General features: G+C 48.6%; 2 protein-coding genes across 4 annotated transcripts in view; one reads left to right on the forward strand and one right to left on the reverse strand.

The window, feature by feature from the left end:
- LOC103281440 (zinc finger protein 25) lies at positions 1-16,011 on the reverse strand. Of its 2 annotated transcripts, none has more exons than XM_008122994.3 (6): positions 15,632-16,011; positions 8,957-9,109; positions 8,380-8,498; positions 7,476-7,586; positions 7,232-7,345; positions 1-6,304 (listed from the first exon to the last, which is right to left on the reverse strand). In XM_008122994.3, exons 3-6 carry the CDS (start codon positions 8,408-8,410, stop codon positions 4,677-4,679), a joined length of 1,884 nt encoding a protein of 627 aa, XP_008121201.2. In that variant the 5' UTR covers positions 8,411-8,498; positions 8,957-9,109; positions 15,632-16,011; the 3' UTR covers positions 1-4,676. The 2 variants fall into 2 exon arrangements, with proteins under 2 accessions (XP_008121201.2, XP_062839771.1); XM_062983701.1 differs by lacking the exon at positions 15,632-16,011 and adding an exon at positions 9,858-10,863.
- Positions 15,954-23,042, forward strand: part of rarres2 (retinoic acid receptor responder 2) — a 13,110-nt gene continuing 6,021 nt past the window's right edge. The window contains exon 1 of one of the 2 annotated variants that reach the window (XM_062983714.1): positions 15,954-16,109. In XM_062983714.1, the coding sequence (XP_062839784.1) occupies positions 15,969-16,109 (141 nt within the window). In that variant the 5' untranslated portion in view covers positions 15,954-15,968. Of the gene's footprint in view, positions 16,110-20,596; positions 21,899-23,042 lie in introns of those variants that run through there. The other variant, XM_008122995.3, reaches the window with a different exon arrangement.

Here is a 23,042-nt window from a genome sequence, read left to right on the forward strand (position 1 = left end):
AACTGTAAGAAAGCCTTTATTGCAAACAAACATAGCTCAGAAAATAATAAAACATAATCATTATAATAATACATCTGGAATAGCCCTAAGGGGCCAGTCTGGTTAATGGGATGAAGCTACGGATGTCTCTTGAGGAGCGGCTCGGGGGGAAAGGGCAGAAGGGGGGGCGGCAGGCACAAGGGCAGGTGGGCAGCTTCCTAGGAAAGAGGCCACCCCAAAATGGCAGATGGCGGGTCCATGTCTCACCTGGCCACCCGCAGGAGCCACGTTCCTTCAAAGCCTCGCAGGTGTGTTTTGGTGGGTGTCAGACTGCACCTGGTGCAATCCTCTCTTGGCAGAAGTTTCCTGAAACCCCCTTCGTCCAAATGAAAGTCTCGCAGAGTGAGTGGCTCCAATGGAACCGGGTTGGCAGCAGGTGCATCGGGAAGACTGAAAGATCGTTTCAGAACACAATGGGTTACTCAAGGATGGTTCGTTGTCATAGCACAGGACGCTGCAAGGGCCACTCTTGCAGGCACCTCCTCTCACGGGCACCCCAAAGGCTCAGGCAAATTAATACAGAAATTTGGCTGAATGAACCCAATGTGCAGAGGCCATGTCAGGGAATCATCACTATTGCACCCAGATTGCAAGCACCTTCCCAGCTGATCAGTGCTGGGCTGTGTCTGTGATGCCCACAAATCCCATTGTGATTCTGTGTGGCCAAAGAGAAAAGCCTATCAATCACAGTTGTATTACATTCCTGATCTACAAAAGCAGAACTCTGTAGACATATGTCTGTTTCCCAGCCACCTGGACGTTTTTGGGAATGGTGGGGGCAAGGAGGCATCAAGTGCCACAATGAGCCTCTCCCTCCGTGTGTAGACTGCGTACTTGCACCAACACACACCTGCCTCCACAAAATACAGCAGGAACCTTGATGGCTCCCTCCGTTCTCAGCCTTGTCTAAGTTACTGAAGAATACAGAGAATTCTTCAGTATTCAGTATTCTTCTGGAAGAAAATGTACCCCATATACCCATGTATAAGTCTAGGAATTTTAGTCAAAAAATAAATCCCAAAGACCTGGGTGGATTCATCCACAGGACAATTCAAGAACTGTATCTTAACTCTTATCAGAAAAGGAGCCATCCTCTTCTTGGAGTCGAGTCCTGAAAGGCAAGAGCTTAGTCTGCACCTGAAGAACCTCCAAGAAGTATCTGCCCATTTTACTCTCTCTGCCAAGGTTCCACTTTCTGCCCTTTGTGAATGTTTGGGCAGAAAAGTGGAAACTGGCAATGGTGCTTTCCCCCCTCTGAAGAAAGGCCCTCGACTTATACACAGGTCACAGAAAAACCATAATTTTTGAGCCCCAAACCTGCCCTCCACTTATACATGGGTATGTACGGTATATTTAATCTTTTAACATTTTCACCCAAAAGAGCAATGGTCAGCTGCAACTGGAACGGGAAAGCCAATTCTGACGTCAGCCTTGAAATCCAGACGGCCTTGGCCACAGACGCCAAAGTGGCTACCAACTGGCTTAGCTTTGTGAGGAGGGACTGAGTTTTCTCTTCCTGGATCAACTGGTCCAGATTCATGTAATGCTGGTCAGAACCAGATGCCACTGAATGTAACAGCAGATTCAGAGCTCCTTAGGCCTCTGAGGCCAACTCAAGCTTTCGGTTTCCGGTCAAGAGGTGATATCCGTAAGGCTTGATGGAGCCCAGGAAGCCCAACCCTGGCAGGACTGTCACCCCACCCCACCCCAATTGTCACCCCTCAAGAAAGCTGGGCTACAAGCGAAAGAGCAAGTGCACTTTGGGAAGCTACTTACAGGGGAGCGAGCTCCACGGGGACAACGCAAGCAAGCAGGGGCAAGCAAGGTACGCTGCGAGGCGGACGCCCATCGTCCCCCTCGGCAGGGAAGGGCTTTCTTCTCCCAAAGGAAGATCCACATCAGCTCAGAGGGAACCAAGGCACTGAGGCAGCTGCCTCGTCCAGTTACTGCAAGGACAGGACTCCCTCCCTCCGTCTGCTCCGGGGCGTCCGACTCAGGTTAGAAAGGGGTGACCAGAGCGGACTTCCTCAGGACACTGAAGACTGGCGTTGGCCAAGGCGGCACCAACCACCCTTTCCTTCTCCCACAGAAGTCCTAGGAGCGCATGACAAACAGGAAGGAAGGGAAGAAGGAATCCTTTCCCCTGGGAAGCAAATGTTCCTTCCTTCCAGGCAATGCAGTCACCTTAGAGGCCTGCTGTAGCGGTGGATAGGTCCTGGCCTCATCAACACCAACACACATACCCCGCCTTGAAATGCAGAAAAGGGGCAAGTGAGCGTGAGGGCAACATTGGCAAACATCACAGAATGACCGTAGCCCCCTCTCCCACATATACACAGGGGCTGGGCTGGAGCCTCCTTCCACCAAAAGTAGATTTCCCCTTTTCCACACCAAAGAAGCTCTCAGGAAACTACCTATTCCGTCTCCTTCCTCCCGCCTCCTCCTCAACTCTCCTGCACACAGTCCTATGGGAAAGCGAGCTGCACCAGCAGACAGTCAGATCCTCGCCCCCCTGTACTGTATGCTGAATGGATGGCCGTTCCTACAATGGCTCTAACTCAGGACAACGTGGATCTCCTGGCCTTTCCTCTGCAAGATTCCCCTGCAAGTCCACTTCATGGCACTTTAGAATGTGGAGGACCCCAGGGAACCCCCTCTCTCTTGCATTTTCTTGAGAGGAATCTTCATACTGGAGAATATCATGCCCTTCTCCTCTGGTGCAGGATAACTACCTCAGGCTAGGGTTCTCCCAGCAGAGTCTGTGTTGGGCTTAAGAAAGACAACTTGAAATGTGTTGGGCCCATAACGTGTTGGTCCCCTTCTCCAAAGGCCCCCGACTCACCAACTAGACCCACCGAACCTGTGCATGTCCAGCCCTAGATTCTCCCCCCACAAAGCGAGCCCCTCCTGCCCCACTCCTTGTAGAACTGGGCACTTAAGGCACGGACTCCCCCTGCACCGGAAGGCCCCTCTGAGCAGGGAGGGCAGACCCCTCACCCGAAAGGTGCTGCTTTGGGAGCCCCTCCATCACAGGGAAGGAACGGGGCTACAGAGACCGTCATGAGCCCCTGGGGCTGAGACCGGGGAAGCAAGGCAGCCAGGTCATTGGATTGGCAGGGCTGGAGAGGGGCCGGGGGCTCATTGCTTACAACGGGGGAAGGAATCTTCTGTAAAGTGCTTCTGCTGCGTCTCCTGCCCGCCCACCTCTCCCACTCCCATCCACCTCTGGCCATGGCTTCCCGGTCCCCTCTGCCCATCCTCCTCCTCTTTGGTCAATGCTTCTCTCCCTCACCTTCCAAGACACTTGGAGGCCACTTGCAGAACCAGGCCTCGGAGAGGAAGCGGGTTCAGGAGGGAAGCCCTTGCACTGCCCATAGCTTGGCCTTGGCCCAGAGCTGGCAGGATGGTCACATCGGGCTAAGAAAGGGAAGGGAGGGGGTTCGGTTGTCCTTGACAACTGGAGGAAGGTTTGCTTCTTCTATCCCTCACCTGCCCACAAACAAATCCTCCAGGAACTCTGTTGCTTTTGAAGCATGAGAGCGTTATCCCCCAACACCATCCCCACCTCTCTTTTCCTTTAAGCCCCCTCCCAAAGTGATACAAAGGTAGAATCAATATGGTAGGCCTTCCTCATACTTTCCCTCTTTGGAGTCTTCTTTGCCTCCCATGGAGCTCAAGGAGGATTCCGATGGGATTTATGGGGGGGGGGGGGGGTTTGTGCCGTTTATACCTTGACACTAGTTCACCCTATTTTCTGTGTCACTCTCCCCGCTTTCCTTTCCTCTAGAACTAGAGTTCCACATCCAAAACAGAGCCGTTGTGGTTCGGTCCCAAACTGCACGTTTCCCCTATAGCGGGCCATTTCCATCCACTTTTTGCATGGATCCATGAGGAAAAGGAGCCAGGGTCTGTCAGAAAAGGGGTCTTTCAAGTACCCAAATGCTCATGCAACACAGAAGATGCTTGGGGCCGTTGCTCCTGTCCATTTGAACATCAAGCGGTTTGGGTGCCAACTGACAGTTTCCAGAGAGTGCCACCTTTACAATGGGCACTGGCAAGAAGCCTCCTGCAGCTGTCATAACATACGTGTCCAGACGTGGTTTCCCATGTTGCTCAGAGTGTGGCAGGCACGCTGAAAGGCCAAAGGGCCCCAAAGTCATCTTTCTCCTCAAGGAAACAGAGGGTCTTGGAGGGACAGGATTTCAAAGTGGGAGGCCGAAGAAGCTCCCAAGTTCTGGGCTTCCTTGCATGATGAAATCGGGACCTGGGCACACAATGGAGTGAAAGGGTCCTGTGGGTTCTTGGGGAAGGGACAGGAGAGATGGGGCGGAGTTGGGATGATGAAATATACTTGGCACAATATATTCAACCTGTGCAAGCTTCTGTGGGGCGGCGCCTGCTCCACACCGGGCACCTCTGCTGTTGCCCATCGGCCACGTGAGTCCTACGTTAGATGAGGAAGATCAGAGGGGGCCCATAGGTATGTGTCCCAAGCGGGGCGTGGGGAGGCAGAGGGCTTCCCTGTCCACGGTACATGCATGAGCCCCACGGCCGAGCCCCCTGTGATGCCAGGAAGGTTGGGAAGGGTGGGTGGCCCCACAGCTGCACTTGCACAGTGCCCGTCCTCTCTTGGGGAGCTACCGCAGGGAGTCCGGGATGGAGCACAGTCTTGGGTTGGGGGCCACCGGATGGCCCTGCCCCCCCTGCGGGAGCTGTAGGGTGCGAGCCGGGCAGGGGATGCCCAGCCAAGCCCGGCCGGGGGCGTCCCTGCCGCCCGCCTGGAGCTGCCCCAGGTGCGGTGGGTGAGGAATGACCAGGGAGGCCCTGCTGGCGTGGCAGAGGCAGTGGAGCATCTCGCTGGGCGGCCCGTCCACCGTGGAGAGCCGGGGGCCGGCCATCCCCTTGGGCTTTGAAGTGATCGGCTGGGGCTGCCCCATGGGCACCACGGAATGGGCGCTGGAGGTGGGCAGCGCGGGCAGGCTCAGCCGGCGCTGGCAGTGCAGCATCTCCACGTGGGGATCCATCACGGCCAGGGAGGCGCTGAGCTTGGGCCCCTGATCGGGACTGGGGGCCGCCACTCCCTGGAGGAGCCCGGCTGGGCCTGCGGTGTGGGGGCCACCAGGCTGGGGAGGGTCAGTGGGGAGGCTCTGCCCCCCGTGAGGGGCCCGGTGGATGCCCGGAGTGGGGTCGCTGGGGAGATCTGGGCGGGGAGCTGGCGTAGCCCGCTGTGCAGCGGTAGAGGCATCACCAGCCAAGGCAGCTTGTTGCTGTTGCTGCTGTTGTTGTTGTTGCTGCTGCTGCTGCTGTTGTTGTTGTTGTTGCTGCTGCTGCTGAAGGCTGGGGACGGCCAAGAGGGCCCCTGTCAGGGGGTCGGTGCCCAAGACCTGCCGGTGGGTTCTCTGGTGGGCCCGCAGGGCAGACTCGCCCTTGAAGCGCTTGGGGCAGCAGGAGCAGGCGTGGGGCCGCTGCTGGGAGTGGGTGCGCTGGTGGGCGGCGAGGTTGCCCTTCTGGCTGAAGCGCCGGCCGCAGGTGGCGCAGGGGAAGGGGCGCTCGCCCGAGTGGATGCGGCGGTGGGTGATGAGGTTGGCCCGCTGGTTGAAGCGCTTCCCGCACTCGGTGCAGGCGAAGGGCTTCTCCCCGGTGTGGATGCGCTGGTGGGTGATGAGGTTGGGCCGCTGGCTGAAGCTTTTCCCGCAGACGTTGCACGGGAAGGGCTTCTCCGTCTGGCGGCTGCCTCGGGGGACCGACACCTTGGGCTCCGGGGCGATGAGCCCCTCCTGCACCGCGTGGGTGCGCTGGTGAGCCGCCAGGTTGGCCTTCTGGCTGAAGCGCTTCCCGCAGCGCAGGCAGGGGAAGGGGCGCTCGCCCGTGTGCACCCGCTGGTGGGTCAGCAGGTTGGGGCGCTGGCGGAAGCGCTTCCCGCACTCCAGGCACGGGTAGGGCTTCTCGCCAGTGTGGATGCGCCCATGCGTGATCAGGCCCTGCTTCTGCCGGAAGCACTTGCCGCAGACCACGCAGGCGAAGGGGCCCGAGCCCAGGCCCTGGGAGGGGCGCCCGGGCCCACAGAGGCTGGGCTCACAGGAGGCGGCCTCCTCCTTCTTGACCCGGGGCTGGTTCCGCAGCTGGGCGCTGTTGGGTGCCAGGAAGAGCCCGGCCCGGGAGCTGTCGGGGAAGAGCTGGTAGCGCTCCAAGCTGGCCACAAAGCCCTTCTGGCCGCCCTCCTCTTCCTTGATGGCCTTGCCGCGGGCGGCTGCTGCTACTGCTCCTGAAATGAGGAGAAGAAAGATGTTGTCAGAAGAGGAGGCCTCTCCACATCAGAGGCTGGAAAACTGAGATGGGGCCAGAGACCATGCTCTGCTCTCTCTTCCCCAAAGGACACAGCAATTCAGGATTTTGGGCAAGACATTGTGAATGTTCACCTTTTTCAGCAGGTCAGCAGGGAAAGGGGGGGAGTGCTGTACAAAGAGGCCCTAAGCAGCCATATTTCTGTGGGTCTCCTGGGGAGTTTAGGGGTTGTAAAAGGGGGCCTCAGCGGTGGCAGGTGGCCTCCAGTTTCCCCACATTTTCCTGGAATCAAAGCAATTGCTTTCTGTTATGTCAACGGAATACTGCCCCTTTACTGGACAGAACTGAAACTGAATATAAATAATTTTGGTTACAGACTTATGTAAGGGAAAATTAGACTGGGTGTTGAGAGTTTTCTGGGCTGTATGGCCATGTTTGAAATATTAAAAAAAGAGGTTGGGATTTTAAAAGCTTTGATTCACATTCAGGGAAGAAGGTGCTGTGAAGTAAAGCTACACCAGAGATGGGGCTTAAAATATATTGAGCAGGAACTTGGATAATGGTTTGGTGGTCAAGCATGGAGGATTCTAATCTCAAGTCAATCCTCAGTAATGCAGTCAAAGAAGCACTGGGAAGTTATTTGTCCCCTTCACTTACAGATTAGCATATGACCATTGAGACAAGCTCCTTATGGTTCCTGCTCTTCAGAGGAAGTAGAGAGCAGACTTGCACCATAATGCACCAGCATCCTTGAGACAGGGAAGAGGAAACCTGAGGGTCCATAGCTTGTCAAGTGTGAAATCCTTCAGGACCGGACAAGACACAAACCCTGGTTTCCATGACTGACTAGAGCGATTTCTATGACAGACTCCCCGGAAGAGCGACGCCCTCGGCCTCCATCCCTCACCTTGACAGGATCCGGTGCACAGCTTGCCTTCCTCCAGCTTCTGCCGGTCTGTGACGCCAAGCTCTTCCCACCGCTCGATCCACGACAAACTCTCAGGCTTGAAAAAACGGTAGCCTGTGGCAGAGGGCAAAGAACCAGCCGTTACTTCCCACTGAGCTCAGCAGTTGCTTCAGTTGTGAGCAGGGACGCCGGGGAGGACACCATGTGGCCTTTGAACCCAAAGAGTTGGAGCTTGGTGGCATACCTGGGCAGGGATCTGTTGGAATCCCTCGGCTGGAGTCCAGTTGGTCACCGACACACTGCTCTCCTGCGCGCTCAATCCGAGACAGGAGGTCAGGTTTGAGAACCGGGTAGCCTAAGACAGGAGGACACCAGGCACGGGTTGCTTTTCAGAAGCCGACAGAGAAGAGACACCCCCTCCTCACTCTGCCATTTCCAGACATTACTTGGACAGGTATCACAGATAAGTAAGCAGCCCTGTCTTGAGGGGTTTTTTGGCTCATTGTACACAAACATAATCCAGAAGTCTGTGAGGCTCCCCCCCCCCCCCGACAGTATAGGGTCAGGATATTTGAAGGGACCCCTCTTCTTAGATCAACTCACTAGTAATTGGTTATCATTGTCCAAGGCCTGCTATATATAAACCAGCAAGGCTAGGTTAATAGTGACTTCATAGAATCATAGAATAATAGAGTTGGAAGAGGCCTTATGGGCTATCTAGTCTATTTTTTTGTGTCAGGCTTTTAATGCTGTTTCACATTTCATTGTAACACTAGTCTTCTATTTACCTGTATCAAGGAGAGACTTGCTCCAGGGTCTCTAGATTTGTTCCAAAATTCTCATGGTTTTTTGTTTGTTTGTTTTGCTGCCCTGTGTTCTTATATCATGAAGGAAAGGTACCGCTTAGGAGTTCACAAGGAAGCTCCATCCATTTCCAAAAGGCTGTAGAGCACATGGAACCCCAGATTAAATCACCCATCTCTCCACTGGGTTGTCCTATCATTATTCAGCCTCAGTGTCTTCCTTGGAAGTATAGACAAGGGGTCTTTCCTAGATTCAATACACAGGGGATGATAAAGATGTGTCCTGCAGCATGCTCCCACTAACTAAGCACCCGCAGGACAAAGCCTGAGGGTGTCTCTTCTTACCCAGAGAAGTGACCAGCTCGTAGTTCTCCATCCCCACCTCCAGGTGCGCCGTGCGGGTTCTCCGTGAGCTCCTCCTCCTCCTTCAGGAGGATGCAGACCAGGGGAGGCTCAAAGGTCACCTGTGAGGACAAAGCAGGGCTTTATGTGGTGTAACCAGGAACCCACCATGGGCTAAGAACTGGCCTTTGCGCTGTTCTCTCTGACTGGCAGCAGCAGCACTCCTATCAGGGATGTCCTTCTCTGCCCCACTCGGAGAGGCTGTTTTATCTTAGCCGTATGCGCTTTACATTTTGCACTTCCCAGAAAGGAAAAGAGCAGACAAAGCACAACACAAAGGTACAAGGAAGAGCCCTCACTTCCCCTTCACAGCTGAACACCAGTTCTCAGGGTTGCAATGCAAATGGGACAAAATGCCCAGGCATCTCTTTGAGAGACACTGACCGGCTCTGCAGGTCAAGCCTTTCCACCTGACACTGATAGCCCTCACAAACGGCCATGTGGAAGTAGAAACAGGAAATTGAATCAAGCATGCAAGGAACACAGAGGGAGGCAAGCACCCCTCGCCCACTGGCCCTACCTGGGCAACCCCTCCTGCCGGCATTTCCCGGGGCAGTTCTCCAGGGTGGGCAAATCATGTTTCGCCTCAGCAGCTGGAAGACCAACAGGATTTGTCTTATGTGTGTTGAGATCTCCTTCTTCTGCTTACTTGGGCTGCACCTTCTGAAAGCTCCTGCATCAAGTGACAAAGAAAGAAAACAAAGCTGTGAGCGCCTGGGAGTCCTGAAAGCAAGCCAAGTGGGGCCCCTGGGATGCCCACAGGGCCCCCTCTCCCACCTCCGGTCCACAGGGTCATCCCATACAGAGGAGGGCAGGGAAGGCAGAGTTGACCCCAGAGGCCTTCTCTCGGCCCAAATGAAGAGCAGAGAGGGAGCCAAGTCTCTCTTTCCTGCTTCCTGTTCCCACAGGACCAGCCTTCCCCAACTCAGTGGCCCCTCAAAGTGGTGGATCTTGATGAACTTTTGACATATCGGTTTTCTCTCAACATCACTTTATTACATTTGAGTTTTTTATATGACACTAGAGAGGGAGCATTTAGTAGTAGCCTGAGCACTGCACTATAGCTTTGGAGATCACTCAGACATGCCAACCCACTGGGAGGCATTGTGCAAGTCACCCAGCCCCTTGCCAAGAAAACCCTGGGATAGGGAGGCTTTAGGATGAAACAGAAGAACATAGTCTCCCCTCTGCCCTTTTTGTCAGTGCACAATTAACTGAAGGACTTTGCAGCCACAAGATGTGAGCCATGCACTCAGATATCTTTCAGAGAGGAAGCGAAATTTCAGAGGAGCCAGAAAAGGAAACTGTCCATGGCGACTTGGCCTTATGACTATCTGGGCAAGGGATAACCATTTCCTTGATGCACAATCTGTGGCCATTTATTTGGCTGGCTGCGCATGCACAAGCAGAGTGAAACATACCCTGAGGCTCTTTTTATATTCTGATACATCCAGGCCATTCTCAGCCCTTGCAAACACTTCTTCCCTTGAAGGGACCGAACAAGAGACTCCTGCAAGTCTTTCCCAGCGCCAGTGTTTCTCCTTTGGATTCCAGCCTTCAACCACAGGGTGGGATAACATCTATTCAGGGCGATGTGGGAGGAAGCGGTGGAATAAACACAGTTGAGGTCCTCAGTGCAGAACCCAGCAACCTGATGGTTGAGGTCCATTCCTTTTTTTGTAATAAATAAGGTATTTTCCAGCCCTTAAAGAAGAGCTTGTGGGGTGAGGTAGTTTAGACTGAGAAGACGTGCAGTGCCCAAGGGGGACCAAAGTAACTCAAGAGCCTCAGGAGGGATCAGAACATGGGCTGCGCTCCTTAAGCCAACACTCCAGTCTCTGAGCTGAGGCCAAACAACTGAGGAGAACATGAAAACAAAGGAAAAAGGCTATTTTAGACTACATCAATAGAACTGTCCTTTCCAAGCCAAGAGAAGCAATCGTCTCCCATAATTCTGCACTTGATCAAGCCTTGTCTAGCGTCTTGCGTTCAGATATGGACGCTTCATTTTACTATACCGGCAGGCAACAAGGATGAGAAGAGGCATGGAGAGAGAAGAAACAAACTAAAAGGTTGGTCATATTCAGCTTGATGAAGGGATTGCCCTCTTTATAATCCTCAAGGGTTGCCACAGAAAAGAGGACCAGGCCTCATATTTTGAAGTGACAGAAGGACAGATTCTGACTGAACGTTACAAGGAACATCTTGACATTGGAAGCCATTCCCCAAAGAGGTGCTGGGATTGCCTGCTTAGCAGTAGGCACAGAGGGACATCCAAGAAAACAGGGCCCTCAAGGGAATACTCCAAACCCCAAACAGTAAAATTAGTCCAGTATCTAAGGCTGCACACAAACTTAAAATATATTCAGTCACAGAGTGAATTGCTGCAGCTAGACCAGGCATGGGCAAACTATGGCCCTCTGGGTGTTTTGGACTTCCCAAAACACCCACAATTCCTAACTGGATGTCTGCCTGGGCTACACTGAGAAGTCACTGGCCAGCAAAGTGGGCATCTGCAACCAGATGAACAGCATTCTCTGCAATGGCCTTCAAAGGAGGCCAGGATGGCTCCATCATTTTAAGTTTCTGCTGGGCAGCTATGACTACGATCTTGCTTGACCTTTGGCCCCAAAGACTGGGGTACCAGTCTATTTTTAAAGAGGCATTTTTCTCATGTTTTAAAAGTTTAAATTCATCTATTAATTCATGTAATGTGATCCGCCCTGAGTCCCCTTCGGGGTGAGAAGGGCAGAATATAAATACTGTAAATAAATAAATAAACAAACAAATATGTAATGCTTTAAAAACTGCATTGCCTGAAGGGCCCTGTTGAGAGGCAATAACCAAATGTCATAAACAAATAAATAGCTATCAACATGTGTTTCCTGGTTATTATCAGCATTTATCTTTTACATTCTTTCTATTCACTGGCACTTCCAGTTTTCCTAGCAGGCAAACGGCCCCAGGCTTTATCTTCTCATAACCAAGAAGCAACATGGATTCCCGCTTTCTTTCACCATCCGCTAAAGACTAAATTCCACCCAAGCCGTATCCCACTTGGGAAAAGTTCTTTCAAATGAACGTGCTCAAAACTCAACCAGTTTTTTAAATATAATGAGTACAACATGTTTCTAGTTTCAGACATTTTGTCAACTATTTATGCTCAGTTGACCTCAAGCGCTTCACTTTCTCCAAGACGGTGAACTCTAAAAGAAGTCAGAGGCACCACAGAAGGCAATAGTGGGGGGAAAGGGTTCCAGCTTTCACTTCACAGGTTCTCTCAATGCAGCACCCCAAACATACCCAACAGCAAGCTACGCTGCAAAATCCAAAAGCCACAAGAGGCCATTTTTAGGAGCAGCTCACATGAGGGTGTCCTCAGAGGCTGCAAAACCCTCTCCTGATCTCTGCCATCCAGCTGGTTTCCATTCCACCCTCGATCCAACCCAGTCCTCGAGGGGCAATGCTTTTCAATGCCATGGGGTTTCCCGTGTCTCTTCCTCCGCAATGGACAAACTTTTCAGCGTGACCAACTGGCCGAGTGGAAGAGAACGGCTCTTTAGTTGGCTGTGATGCAAGTGACAGAGATCTGGAATTACTTCCCTGAACTGGCCCCTATAATGGCCCATAAGGGACTGAGGCCATTTGAAGCTGAAATCTTCAGCAAAATGCCCAGGAAGTGAGCCACAACGGGCACAGGATTTCCCTCCAACTAAATGTCAATCTGATTGCGGCCAATGTGGATTTTGAATTTTCTACCTAAGGACCATTGTGCTGTGTTGGATTCTCCATTCTCTATGCAGAATCCATGGATATGGTGGGCTGCCCTTTTCACTACAATGTTATGTCCCTTTATTTAGGAGTAAGACCCACTGGACACAATGGGCTGCCTGAGAAGTAGGCCAACGTCTACATCTGTAAGGTCCAGATCTCCCTTATATCATCCTGGCCTTGTCTTCTGAGGCAGACAAAGAAAATGCCATTAATGGAAACCATGCAGACTGGCACCAAACGATGCCCAGCTCATGGCTATTGTATTGCTGCCACCATCATCATTATATCCTCCTTTTATTTCAATTGAGATACAAACTAGCTTCCAACATTAAAAATGCAATTTAAAATCTGTAACATAAATATTAAACATATGTGAAAACCACGCCACACATATGGCTCTTCCACACCTACATCTCGAGCATTATCCATCAAAACCAAAACAAATCACAGAGAAGGCAAAATAATAATTTTCAAGTCGTGCACTTCTACTCAGCAACACATAAAAGCTTCTCTTCTCCAAGAGAAACAACTCCAGCTCCCTAAGCTGCTCCTCAAAGAGATGCATTCTTTCCAGAGTTTTGACTTTTTGGGTTGCCCTTCTTTGAATGCCTCCTTTCTTGTCCATCTCCTTCTTGAGTTGGTCTGCCCAGAAATGGACACAGGGCTCTTATTCCAGGTGAGAAATTCTGACCAAAGCAGAAGAGAATGGCACTATGACTTCCCTTGATCTGGACACTAGACGCCTATTGATGCCGCCTAGAATCGCACTGGTGTTTTTAGCTGCCGCATCACACTGTTTTCTCATCCTCAACTTGCGGTCCACCAAGACGCCTAGATCCCTTTCTGGCTGACTGTTTCCAAGACAAATGTCACCTATCCTGAATCTGCGTATTTGGTTTTTTTCTGCCAAAGTGCAGCATCCTACATTTCTCCCTGCTTAAATTCATTCATTTTGTGAATTTTGGCTCTGCTTTCAAATCTGCTAAGTCCATTAAAGTATTGGGTGTTTTCAGTCTGGTGGTTCAGAAAAACTACCTCCTTGTGGGTTCTTCTTGGGCAAGAATCCAGCGTCCTGTTCCACCAGAGAGACATTTTGCTCAGGAGGAAAGGCAAGGGGCCTGTCCCTCCATAATAGGTTGTTGTTATTATTTTCTTGCATACTTTCCCCTCTTACACTTAAGACCCATTTACATCTATACATAGATTTTTAGGATTAGTCCGAGGACTTACTGTTGGTGTCACATCGGCACTGGGCTGTGTCAATTGGAAACAACTTGTTTTTATTCACAGCTATGACTATATTTTATGAATTGTAATATTTATATTGTACTTATGTATATCCAAGATTGTAATTTTTATGGTTTTACTGATTTACATTTATGTATTGCCTATATCAGTGGTTCTCAACCTGTGGGTCACAAGAACAAAAATCTGGTCTGCGAAGCTCCTTCCTCTTTATTTTATATTTTATTTATATTGTATTAATTTTATTTCTACTCCTTTCCACAGAGCTGACCATTGCATTGAATAGACCACATCAGCTCTAGATGATTACAAATGGTTATCTGTGGGTGAGCAGATGACAACTACTGGATGGCATATGTTCTGTATCAGAAACTAGAGCTGATATGGTCTATCCAATGCAATGTCCTGAATCAGCACCCTAAATAACCAAACTGGATCTAAAGTTGACCAAAAACTGATTCGTAACCCTTTTGGTACTAATGTTAGAGAGTGGGCCCTGGTCGAAGTGGGCCCTGGTTGGGAATTTAAAAGGTTGTGAACCACTGGTCTATATGCAGCACTTTGGTGTATTTTGTTAGCCGCCCCGAGTCTCTTCAAGAAGATGGTGGCGGGGTAGAAATAAAAGGGAGCCATGAAGAGAGTTTCATCTTGTCTCTTTACATCAGCTCAAGGCCCCTCCCCGCAATAACATGCTATGCTAGTTTAATATATATGTGTGTGTGTGTGTATATATATATACACACACACACACACACACACACACATATATATGTGTGTATATATATATATACACACACACAATATAATTTACAACAATATATAATAATTATAACATATTGTATATACATATAATATTCATAATATTATATTGTAATACAATATAATACTGACAATACAATATAATAATATTAATTATATATTATATTTTACATGTAATATTACTAATAACATTATAATATATAGATACAGTACAATATAGTAATTTATTACCAGTATTGTACTATGCTGGGCTCATGGTGGTGGCGCAGTGTGTTAAAGCGCTGAGCTGCTGAACTTGCAGACCAAAAGGTCCCAGGTTCAAATCCTGGAAGTGGAATGAGCACCCGCTGTTAGCCCCAGCTCCTGCCAACCTAGCAGTTCGAAAACATGCAAATGTGAGTAGAACAATAGGTACTGCTCCGGCGGGAAGGTAACAGTGCTCCATGCAGTCATGCTGGCCACATGACCTTGGAGGTGTCTACGGACAACGCCGGCTCTTCGGCTTAGAAATGGAGATGAGCACCAACCCCCAGAGTCGGACACGACTGGACTTAACGTCAGGGGAAACCTTTACCTTTACCTTTTATTGTACTATGCTAATAATATAATATTGCATGTAAATTTAATTTGTAAGCTGCTCTGAGTCCCCTTCGGGGTGAGAAGGGCGGCATATAAATGTAGCAAATAAATAAATAATAATTTATTTATTTATTTCAATCATTTATACCCCGCCCTTCTCACCCGGGGGGACTCAGGGCGGCTTACAAGTGGCAATTGATGCCGTTACACTGATATACAATGAACTAAAACGTTAAAACAGTTAAAACAGTCATAAAATACAATATATAAAGTTTAAAAACAATGCAAAGTGCCCATGCCCTTCCTTATGTACCAGATCTTATGCAAGAGCCGTAATTCAGACCGTGTCGAAGCCAACACATGCTTATTCTTCAAATGCCTGCGTACATAGCCCGGTCTTCAGTTTTTTTCTGAACCCCAAAAGGGATGGGGGCCTGCCGAATGTCACTGGGGAGGGAGTTCCACAGCCGTTTTTATATCGTTATTATAATTATAATTATTATATAATGTAGTTCTAACCGAACTTCTGAAGATGCCCTTAGCCACAGATGCAGGCGAAACGTCAGGTGAGAATGCTACCGGAATATATTGGCCAGGCAGCCCGGAGAACTCACAGCAACCTAGTGATTCCGGCCATGGAAGCCTTCGACAACACATATAAACATTGAGATGGAGTTAAAGACAGAGATGGCGAGAAGCGAATGAGAATTAGAAACCACACGAAAGCGGTGGGAGCCCGGGAAGGCACTCTTTTTTGGGCGCCTGGAGGGGGTCCCAAGGCGGGCCCCCAAAGGCCTGCTCCTGCCCTCCCTCCGTCCCGAGCCCGAGCCCCGCTCACCAGGCCGCGCGGTGACCCCCTGACCCGTGGGCAGGCCGCGTCGCCATAGCAACCCGCGGGACGGTCCCGCGCCAGGCCAGGCCAGGCCGCGTCACCGCCGCATCCTCCTCCGCGTCGTCACCGCCAGGGCCCCGTGACCTCACGCCGTGACGTCACGACGCGGAAGGAAGCAGGGAGGGAAGGGCGGGGCCAGCGCCTCCTCCCTTGGCTTTTCTTCCTCCGAAATAACAGGCAAGGACCCGGATGGAGGAACCGGAAACGGAAGGGCCTGCTTTCCGCATCCGCCTGCCTCGCTCTCCCCGGATTGGCCGCCTCTGGGAAAAGGGTATCATGGGAAATGGAGTTTTCTGGACCTCCCCGGCGCCATTTTGCCCCCAAATCCCGCGCCGTGCGCGACTCTCGCGATAAAGGCTGTGGCCGCTTGCTAGGCCTCACCCTCAGAAGAGAGCCAGGTAGAAAGTCCCAGGTTCAACAGCAGGTGTCTATGGATCAGAAACATTTATTTATTATTATTATTTATTATTATTTACTGCATTTATATCCCGCCCTTCTCACCCCGAAGGGGACTCAGGGCGGCTTACAAGTTATATGTACAGTACATACAGTAGAGTCTCACTTATCCAAGCCTCACTTATCTAAGCCTCTGGATTATCCAACGCATTTTTGTAGTCAATGTTTTCAATATATCATGATATTTTGGTGCAAAATTCATAAATACAGTAATTACTACGTAGCATTACTGTGTATTGAACTACTTTTTCTGCCAGACTTGTTGTATAACATGATGTTTTGGTGCTTAATTTGTAAAATCATAACCTAATTTGATGTTTAATAGGCTTCTCCTTGATCTCTCCTTATTATCCAACATATTCGCTTATCCAACGTTCTGCCGGCCCGTTTATGTTGGATAAGTGAGACTCTACTGTACAATATATTGTATGATTGGCATAGCACAATATTAGCATTATATATATATTATATATATATATATATCTCACTATATTGTACTATATCACTACATTGCAATATTATTAGAATTATTAGAGTCTCACTTATCCAAGATAAACGGGCCGGCAGAACGTTGGATAAGCGAATATGTCGGATTATAAGGAGAGATTAAGAAAAAAGCCTATTAAACATCAAAATAGGTTATGATTTGACAAATTAAACACCAAAACATAATGTTTAACAACAAATTTGATAGAAAAAGTAGTTCATTACATATTAATGCTATGTAATAATTACTGTATTTACGAATTTAGCAGCAAAATATCACAATGCATTGAAAACATTGACTACAAAAATGCGTTGGATAATCCAGAACGTTGGATAAGCAAGTGTTGGATAAGTGAGACTCTACTGTATATTGTATTATTGGCATAGCACAATATTAGCATTATATATATATATTATACCATATTGTACTATATCACTACATTGCAATATTATTAGTAATATTACATGTAATATTTATTTATTTATTTGCGACATTTATATACCGCCCTTCTTTCTCACCCCGAAGGGGACTCAGGGCGGTTTACAAGTATATATACATACAATATATTATATTATACAACTATATCGCAATATTATTAGTAATATTGCATGTAATATAAATATACAATTATAATAGTGAATTATAATTATTATTACATTGGATTACATCATAATATTATTATTAATATTACATGTATATACAATGTATTATAATATTAGTATAGTATAATATTATTATATATCATTATATCATTAAATTGATACAGGAGACATGGTGGAAAGATGTCTTCCCGGCCCCGCCTTCTTCATTCTGCTCCAGATATAAAACTAGCATTGCATGTTATTGCGGATAGGGGCCTCTAACTGATGTAAAAAGACAAGATGGAACTGTCTTCATGGCTCCCTCTTAGCTCTGGCACCCGAGCAGTTATAGTAGTGCATTTTTATATTGTATTACAGTAGAGTCTCACTTATCCAACATTCGCTTATCCAACGTTCTGGATTATCCAACACATTTTTGTAGTCAATGTTTTCAAAACATCGTGATATTTTGGTTCTAAATTCGTAAATACAGTAATTACTACGTAGCATTACTGCGTACTGAACTACCTTTTCTGTCAAATTTGTTGTATAACATGATGTTTTGGTGCTTAACTTGTAAAATCATAAACTAATTTGATGTTTAATAGACTTTTCCTTGATCCCTCCTTATTATCCAACATATTCGCTTATCCAACGTTCTGCTGGCCCGTTTATGTTGGATAGGTGAGACTCGACTGTATTTTTATTTATTTGCGACATTTATATCCCGCCCTTCTCACCCCGAAGGGGATTCAGGGCGGCTTACAAGTTATATGTACAGTACATATACGGCCCGGGGCTGTGGCGCAGACGGGAGAGCAAAGCCAGTGCAATTAACTGCAATGAATCACTGACCGGGAGGTCATAAGTGCGAGGCCCGCTCGGAGCTATGTTGTTGTTTGTCTTTGTCCTGTGTTAAAAGGCATTGAATGCTTGCCTAATATGTGTAATGTGATCCGCCCTGAGTCCCCTTCGGGGTGAGAAGGGCGGAATATAAATGCTGTAAATAAATAATACATACAATATATTGTATTACAGTAGAGTCTTACTTATCCAAGCTGAATGGGAGAGCAGCTTGGGGTGAGGTGGACCGTGTGATTGTAAACAAACTGGTAGGGCAAGATAAAGTGCACTAGATGAGGAAATGGCCGCAGATACAAGGACTATCATGGGGATGGGGAATTCAATCTCCGAAGGCCTGTTGTAAGAGGCAAGTTTTTAGGCTCTTCCTAAATGCTATCAGGGTGTGGGCTTGCCTAATCTCTCTGGGGAGCAAGTTCCAGAGCTGGGGGGCCACCTCAGAGAAGGCCCTCTCCCTCATCCCCACCAGACACGTTGGGCCAGTCCATCTCTACTGGTCCCATAGCTCCAGCTGTGCAGTGGACAACAGGATCCCGGGAATGAGCTGCCTGTCCTTTGTGCAGCTACTTGGACATGACTACCATTCATCACATGGCATGACCATCCAGTATACCAGGAGTCATGCCCTGTCTCCAACAATGACATTTCCCCTTTCACAGGAACAGTCCACTTAATCCTATCTACAGAGACAATATTTCTGCTTTTGGACTCACTGGACCCATGTGTTGAGGACTCATATTGCGATTATCTTGACAATAAAACCCACGGGACCTTGTTTGTCTCTTGGCTGGGACCCGATAATCCACTCAAGACCCATTATCCTTCCTTTGTCTCCCGGACTCTCCTGCCCTTTGTCTGCCATTGGAAAGCCGGATTCTGCATTAGGAGCGGGGAACGTCACCCATTAGTCAGCGAGTGCCGCTGTCCCGCCTCTGCAGGGAATCTTCCCTGACGTCATCAGAGCTTAGTTCCAGCCGGGCGGGAGCGGGAAATTCAAAGGAGTAAACTGTATAAAAATGTCTGTTTTGCAACATATGGTATCTTAGCTTATTGTGGCAGATTACTGTGAGCTAGCATCACTTCAGCTGACTTAAATAAATAACTTGGTGGCTTCTTCAACTTGGTGAGATTTCTTAATGGGGGAAAATTGGATTTAGCTTTTTCTTCTTGCCAGGCACACTTATCCATAGGCGGCCCGCTGCCGGTACTGGCCATCCACTTAATGGGACTCAGTATCCGTGCTCTGGAGTTCCGCTATCCATGGTCCGGATCTCACTCTCTGCAGCCAGTTTAAATTGCTCTGTTTCAATTCCACCAGCTGATTGGCGGCCTCCAGGCAGTAACAGCCACCCCTGTACCAATCGGGTGCAAGGGAGGGATCCTTTGAATAGGGCCATGCAATTGAATGAGAAACTACCGTATTAAAAGGTCTGTTTTTGGCCTTCCATTTCTGTTTGCCTTCAATCTGGTGCGGATCTTCTTCATTTGGCTGCAAATCACTTTAATTGGCACTTCCCACCAGGCTCTAATAAACTCAGGAAAGTCTCAGCCTTTTCGGAGACCACAGATTTTGGCAACAATACCACTTTGGCTGAATTGACCACCAGATACATCTGCCCTTCTCTGGCGGCTGGTCACTGATCTGGACATCCCTGCAAAACAGGTGGAAGGAAACGGAATCAATCAGCCAACACTTGACCAGGAAGGTCACTAGAGGAGAGGCCTTGCTGGGAAATGTTTAACACTCTGAAGGGGTTTGTTTGTTTTCACTGTTCTGGTGGGAACTCTGCTTGCTTTGCAGTTCAAAAGCAGCGAGTGACTCCATTCCTGAAAAGAAGAAGCTGAAGGTCAGACGGTGAAGGTGGGAACCTCCAATGTCAACAGAGCCAAAGGAGGCCCACAGCATGTTCCACACAGTTGCAGAGAAAGTCTATGAGCTTTGCTTCTCTTGAAGATCATCTTCTTTGTGTCTCATTCTCTTGTTCTTGGCTTCTTCTGGACTCCAGCTGCATCCACACCAGAGCCTTTGACAACTGTGAAGCCATTTGTTCTCACCTCCCCTCATTTGGCAACCTTGAAATCATGTGTTTTGGAACTGTTTCTCTGAAAATACGGTTATTGGCTGTTTCCTGATTTGATAAAGCATTACAAAAGTCCCACTGAAAAGAATTAGTGCAAAGGGAACATCATGAAGTGTGCCTAGAAGACACCATCTTACCCACTGTCCCAATCCTCAAATACTCTCTACTTCATTCGGAAGAATGCTGCACTCGCAGAGCTCAGGCAGTGCTGTATTTCAGTGTCAATGTTGACTTTTGTGGAGAGGATGAAGGAAAAGCAGGAGGAGGACAGATCAATCAAGATATTTCAAGAGCAGCTGAAAAGGTGAGAGGGCAGGGGCTAAGCGAGACAGTTGGGAAGTGTTCTATGTCAGCTCTTACATTGTGAGTTGACACACACACCCATCCTTCCACATTCTAATTGCAATTGCACAACCCCTAATGCCACATCGGTATGAAACCGCAGAGATCAACATAGTCACAGCTTTAGGATGAAAGCTCTCAGCCTATTCGTTCTTGTTTTTAACATCCTATTCCGGTTGCCAGATGGTAACAATTCAAAGAAGACTACACAGGGTGAAATGGATCCCTAAGAATATTTCCAGCTTTCTTAAGGCAGCGGGAATTAGACAATTCTTCCAAACAGGGCAGAAGGCAACCAATCATTCTCTGGGAAGGAGCGGCTTCCTATCTGCCACGGTGCGGATATTTTTCCCCAGTGGTGCAGTGGTTTAAACCCTTGTGCCGGCAGGACTGATGACTTGAAGATTGGGTTGCTGAAGGTTGCTTGTTCAAATTCAACCCGGGGAGAGTGTGGAGGAGCTCCCCCTGTCAGCTCCAGCTCCCCATGTGGGGACATGAGAGAAGCCTCCCACAAGGATTGGACATTCAGGTGTCCCCTGGGCAACGTCCTTGCAGACGGTCAATTCTCTCACACCAGACACGACTTGCAGTTTCTCAAGTCGCTCCTGACACGAAAAAAAAAACTGCAATTAGCAAATCATACGCAGATGCAATAGGTTAGAACAGTTTCTATAGCACAGCGGTAGAAAGTCACCAGCAGTTTCTCATTCAGTTGTTGGCTCGTTAAAAGATAATACAATCTCTGCTGGGCCTCTTAAGCATCGACCACTAATTAGAAACATGCACGATATGGCACAATCACAACATGCGAGCGCTGGATGAAAAACATCCCAAAAGGAAATGTTTCGTAAGACCGACTGGCTCTGTGCCTTGTCAGCACCACGTGACTCCTTCCTCTGAGCAAATAATAATTTAGGAAAGTTCCTGTTTTTTCCTTCCAAAATCTGTCTCTTTTGTGGCTTGAGAGACATCCAGGACTCGGGTGGTCAGGCGGTGGCCACATTGACGGCCAGGAGACGCCTCTCCCGTCTAACGGTCGCTGGACGTCTGTCTAGAAGACAACACCAGCCGTCCTTTGCTCGTCCCTCTCTTTCATCTGCTGGACACAGAATCGATAACCAGATAACAACCGTCAACAGGAATCCACCCCGACGTCCCAAGTTAATCACCGACCAAGATCAACAACGACAGAGGGAAGTCCACACACAACAAGGACTCAGGGAAACATCTGCTTGGGAGGATGAAGTGGCTGCTGGCCTTATGCGGGGGTCTCCTGGCTCTGGCCGGGGCTAACCACTCCCCTGTCCAGCAACGGGCGCTGGACAATGTCCTGGAGTACTTCCACGGCCGGAGCTTTGTGCAGTCGGTGTTCCAGGAGCAAGCCGTCACTGAAGTCGCCAAGGAGGTGAGGGAGAACCATGGTAAAAGTGGAGAGGGGTCTGAAGGGAGGGCAGGGGGCTTCCCAAAAGGAACAAAGCCTATCTCGAGGAAGGAAGTGTGTCTTCCATTAGTTGGGAGTGTTTTGGGACGAGGTTTCCTGAGATGCAGCAGAAGAAGACCAACATCACTCTGTAGTAGACTCATGTTCAGGGTATGATCTACTTGGAATAGGAAGGAAAGAAGTTGAGACTTGGAGGACCTGTGGTGTCTCCAGCAGCTCTGGAATAGGATTGGACTCCAGGCATGGTCAAACTTGGGTCCTCCAGATATTTTGGACTCCAACTCCCACCATTCCTAACAGCCTCAGGCCCTTTCCTTTTACATGATCTTTGATTTCCGTTGATCAAGATTTGAGCACTTTGTGTGTCATAGATCTTATTAATGCATCCCTAAAAATTTAGTCCAGAATTGATGAAATTCTCCAAGACTGTCAACATGAACGGCCATTGTAGGTTGTCAAATGCTTTCTCTGCATCCGAAAACATCAAGAGTCGCTGCATTTCATGGTGGGCCTCATAGTATTCTAGAGTGTCCTCAACACTCTTAGTACTTCCACTTAGGTCAAAATACTATTTGGCATTAATTGTTTTCCTACATCAGGGATGGGCAAACTTTGGCCTTCCCTCCAGATGTTTTAGACTCCAACTCCCACCATTCCTAACAACCTCAGGCCCTTTCCTTTTACATGATCTTTGATCTCTGTTGATCAAGATTTGAGCACTTTGTTTGTCATAGATCTTATTAATGCTTCCCTAAAGATTTAGGCCAGAATTGATGAAATTCTCCAAGACTGTCAACATGAACGGCCATTGCAGGTTGTCAAATGCTTTCTCTGCATCCGAAAACATCAAGAGTCGCTGCATTTCATGGTGGGCCTCATAGTATTCTAGAGTGTCCTCAACATTCTTAGTACTTCCACTTAGGTCAAAATACTATTTGGCATTAATTGTTTTCCTACATCAGGCATGGGCAAACTTTGGCCTTCCCTCCAGATGTTTTGGACTCCAACTCCCACCATTCCTAACAGCCTCAGGCCCTTTCCTTTTACATGATCTTGGATCTCCGTTGATCAAGATTTGAGCACTTTGTTTGTCATAGATCTTATTAAT

Source organism: Anolis carolinensis, chromosome 6 (assembly GCF_035594765.1).
Source record: "Anolis carolinensis isolate JA03-04 chromosome 6, rAnoCar3.1.pri, whole genome shotgun sequence".
Lineage (NCBI taxonomy): Eukaryota > Metazoa > Chordata > Lepidosauria > Squamata > Dactyloidae > Anolis > Anolis carolinensis.

Excerpts from the sequence above, each read along its gene's own strand:
- LOC103281440 (XM_008122994.3), bottom strand. The coding sequence starts at position 8,410 with ATGGAGAACTACGAGCTGGTCACTTCTCTGG. Across the intron at positions 7,587-8,379 it reads CGAGCTGGTCACTTCTCTGG|GCTACCCGGTTCTCAAACCT; the intron begins GTAAGAAGAGAC and ends CTCCTGTCTTAG. Across the intron at positions 6,305-7,231 it reads GTGCACCGGATCCTGTCAAG|GAGCAGTAGCAGCAGCCGCC; the intron begins GTGAGGGATGGA and ends TCCTCATTTCAG.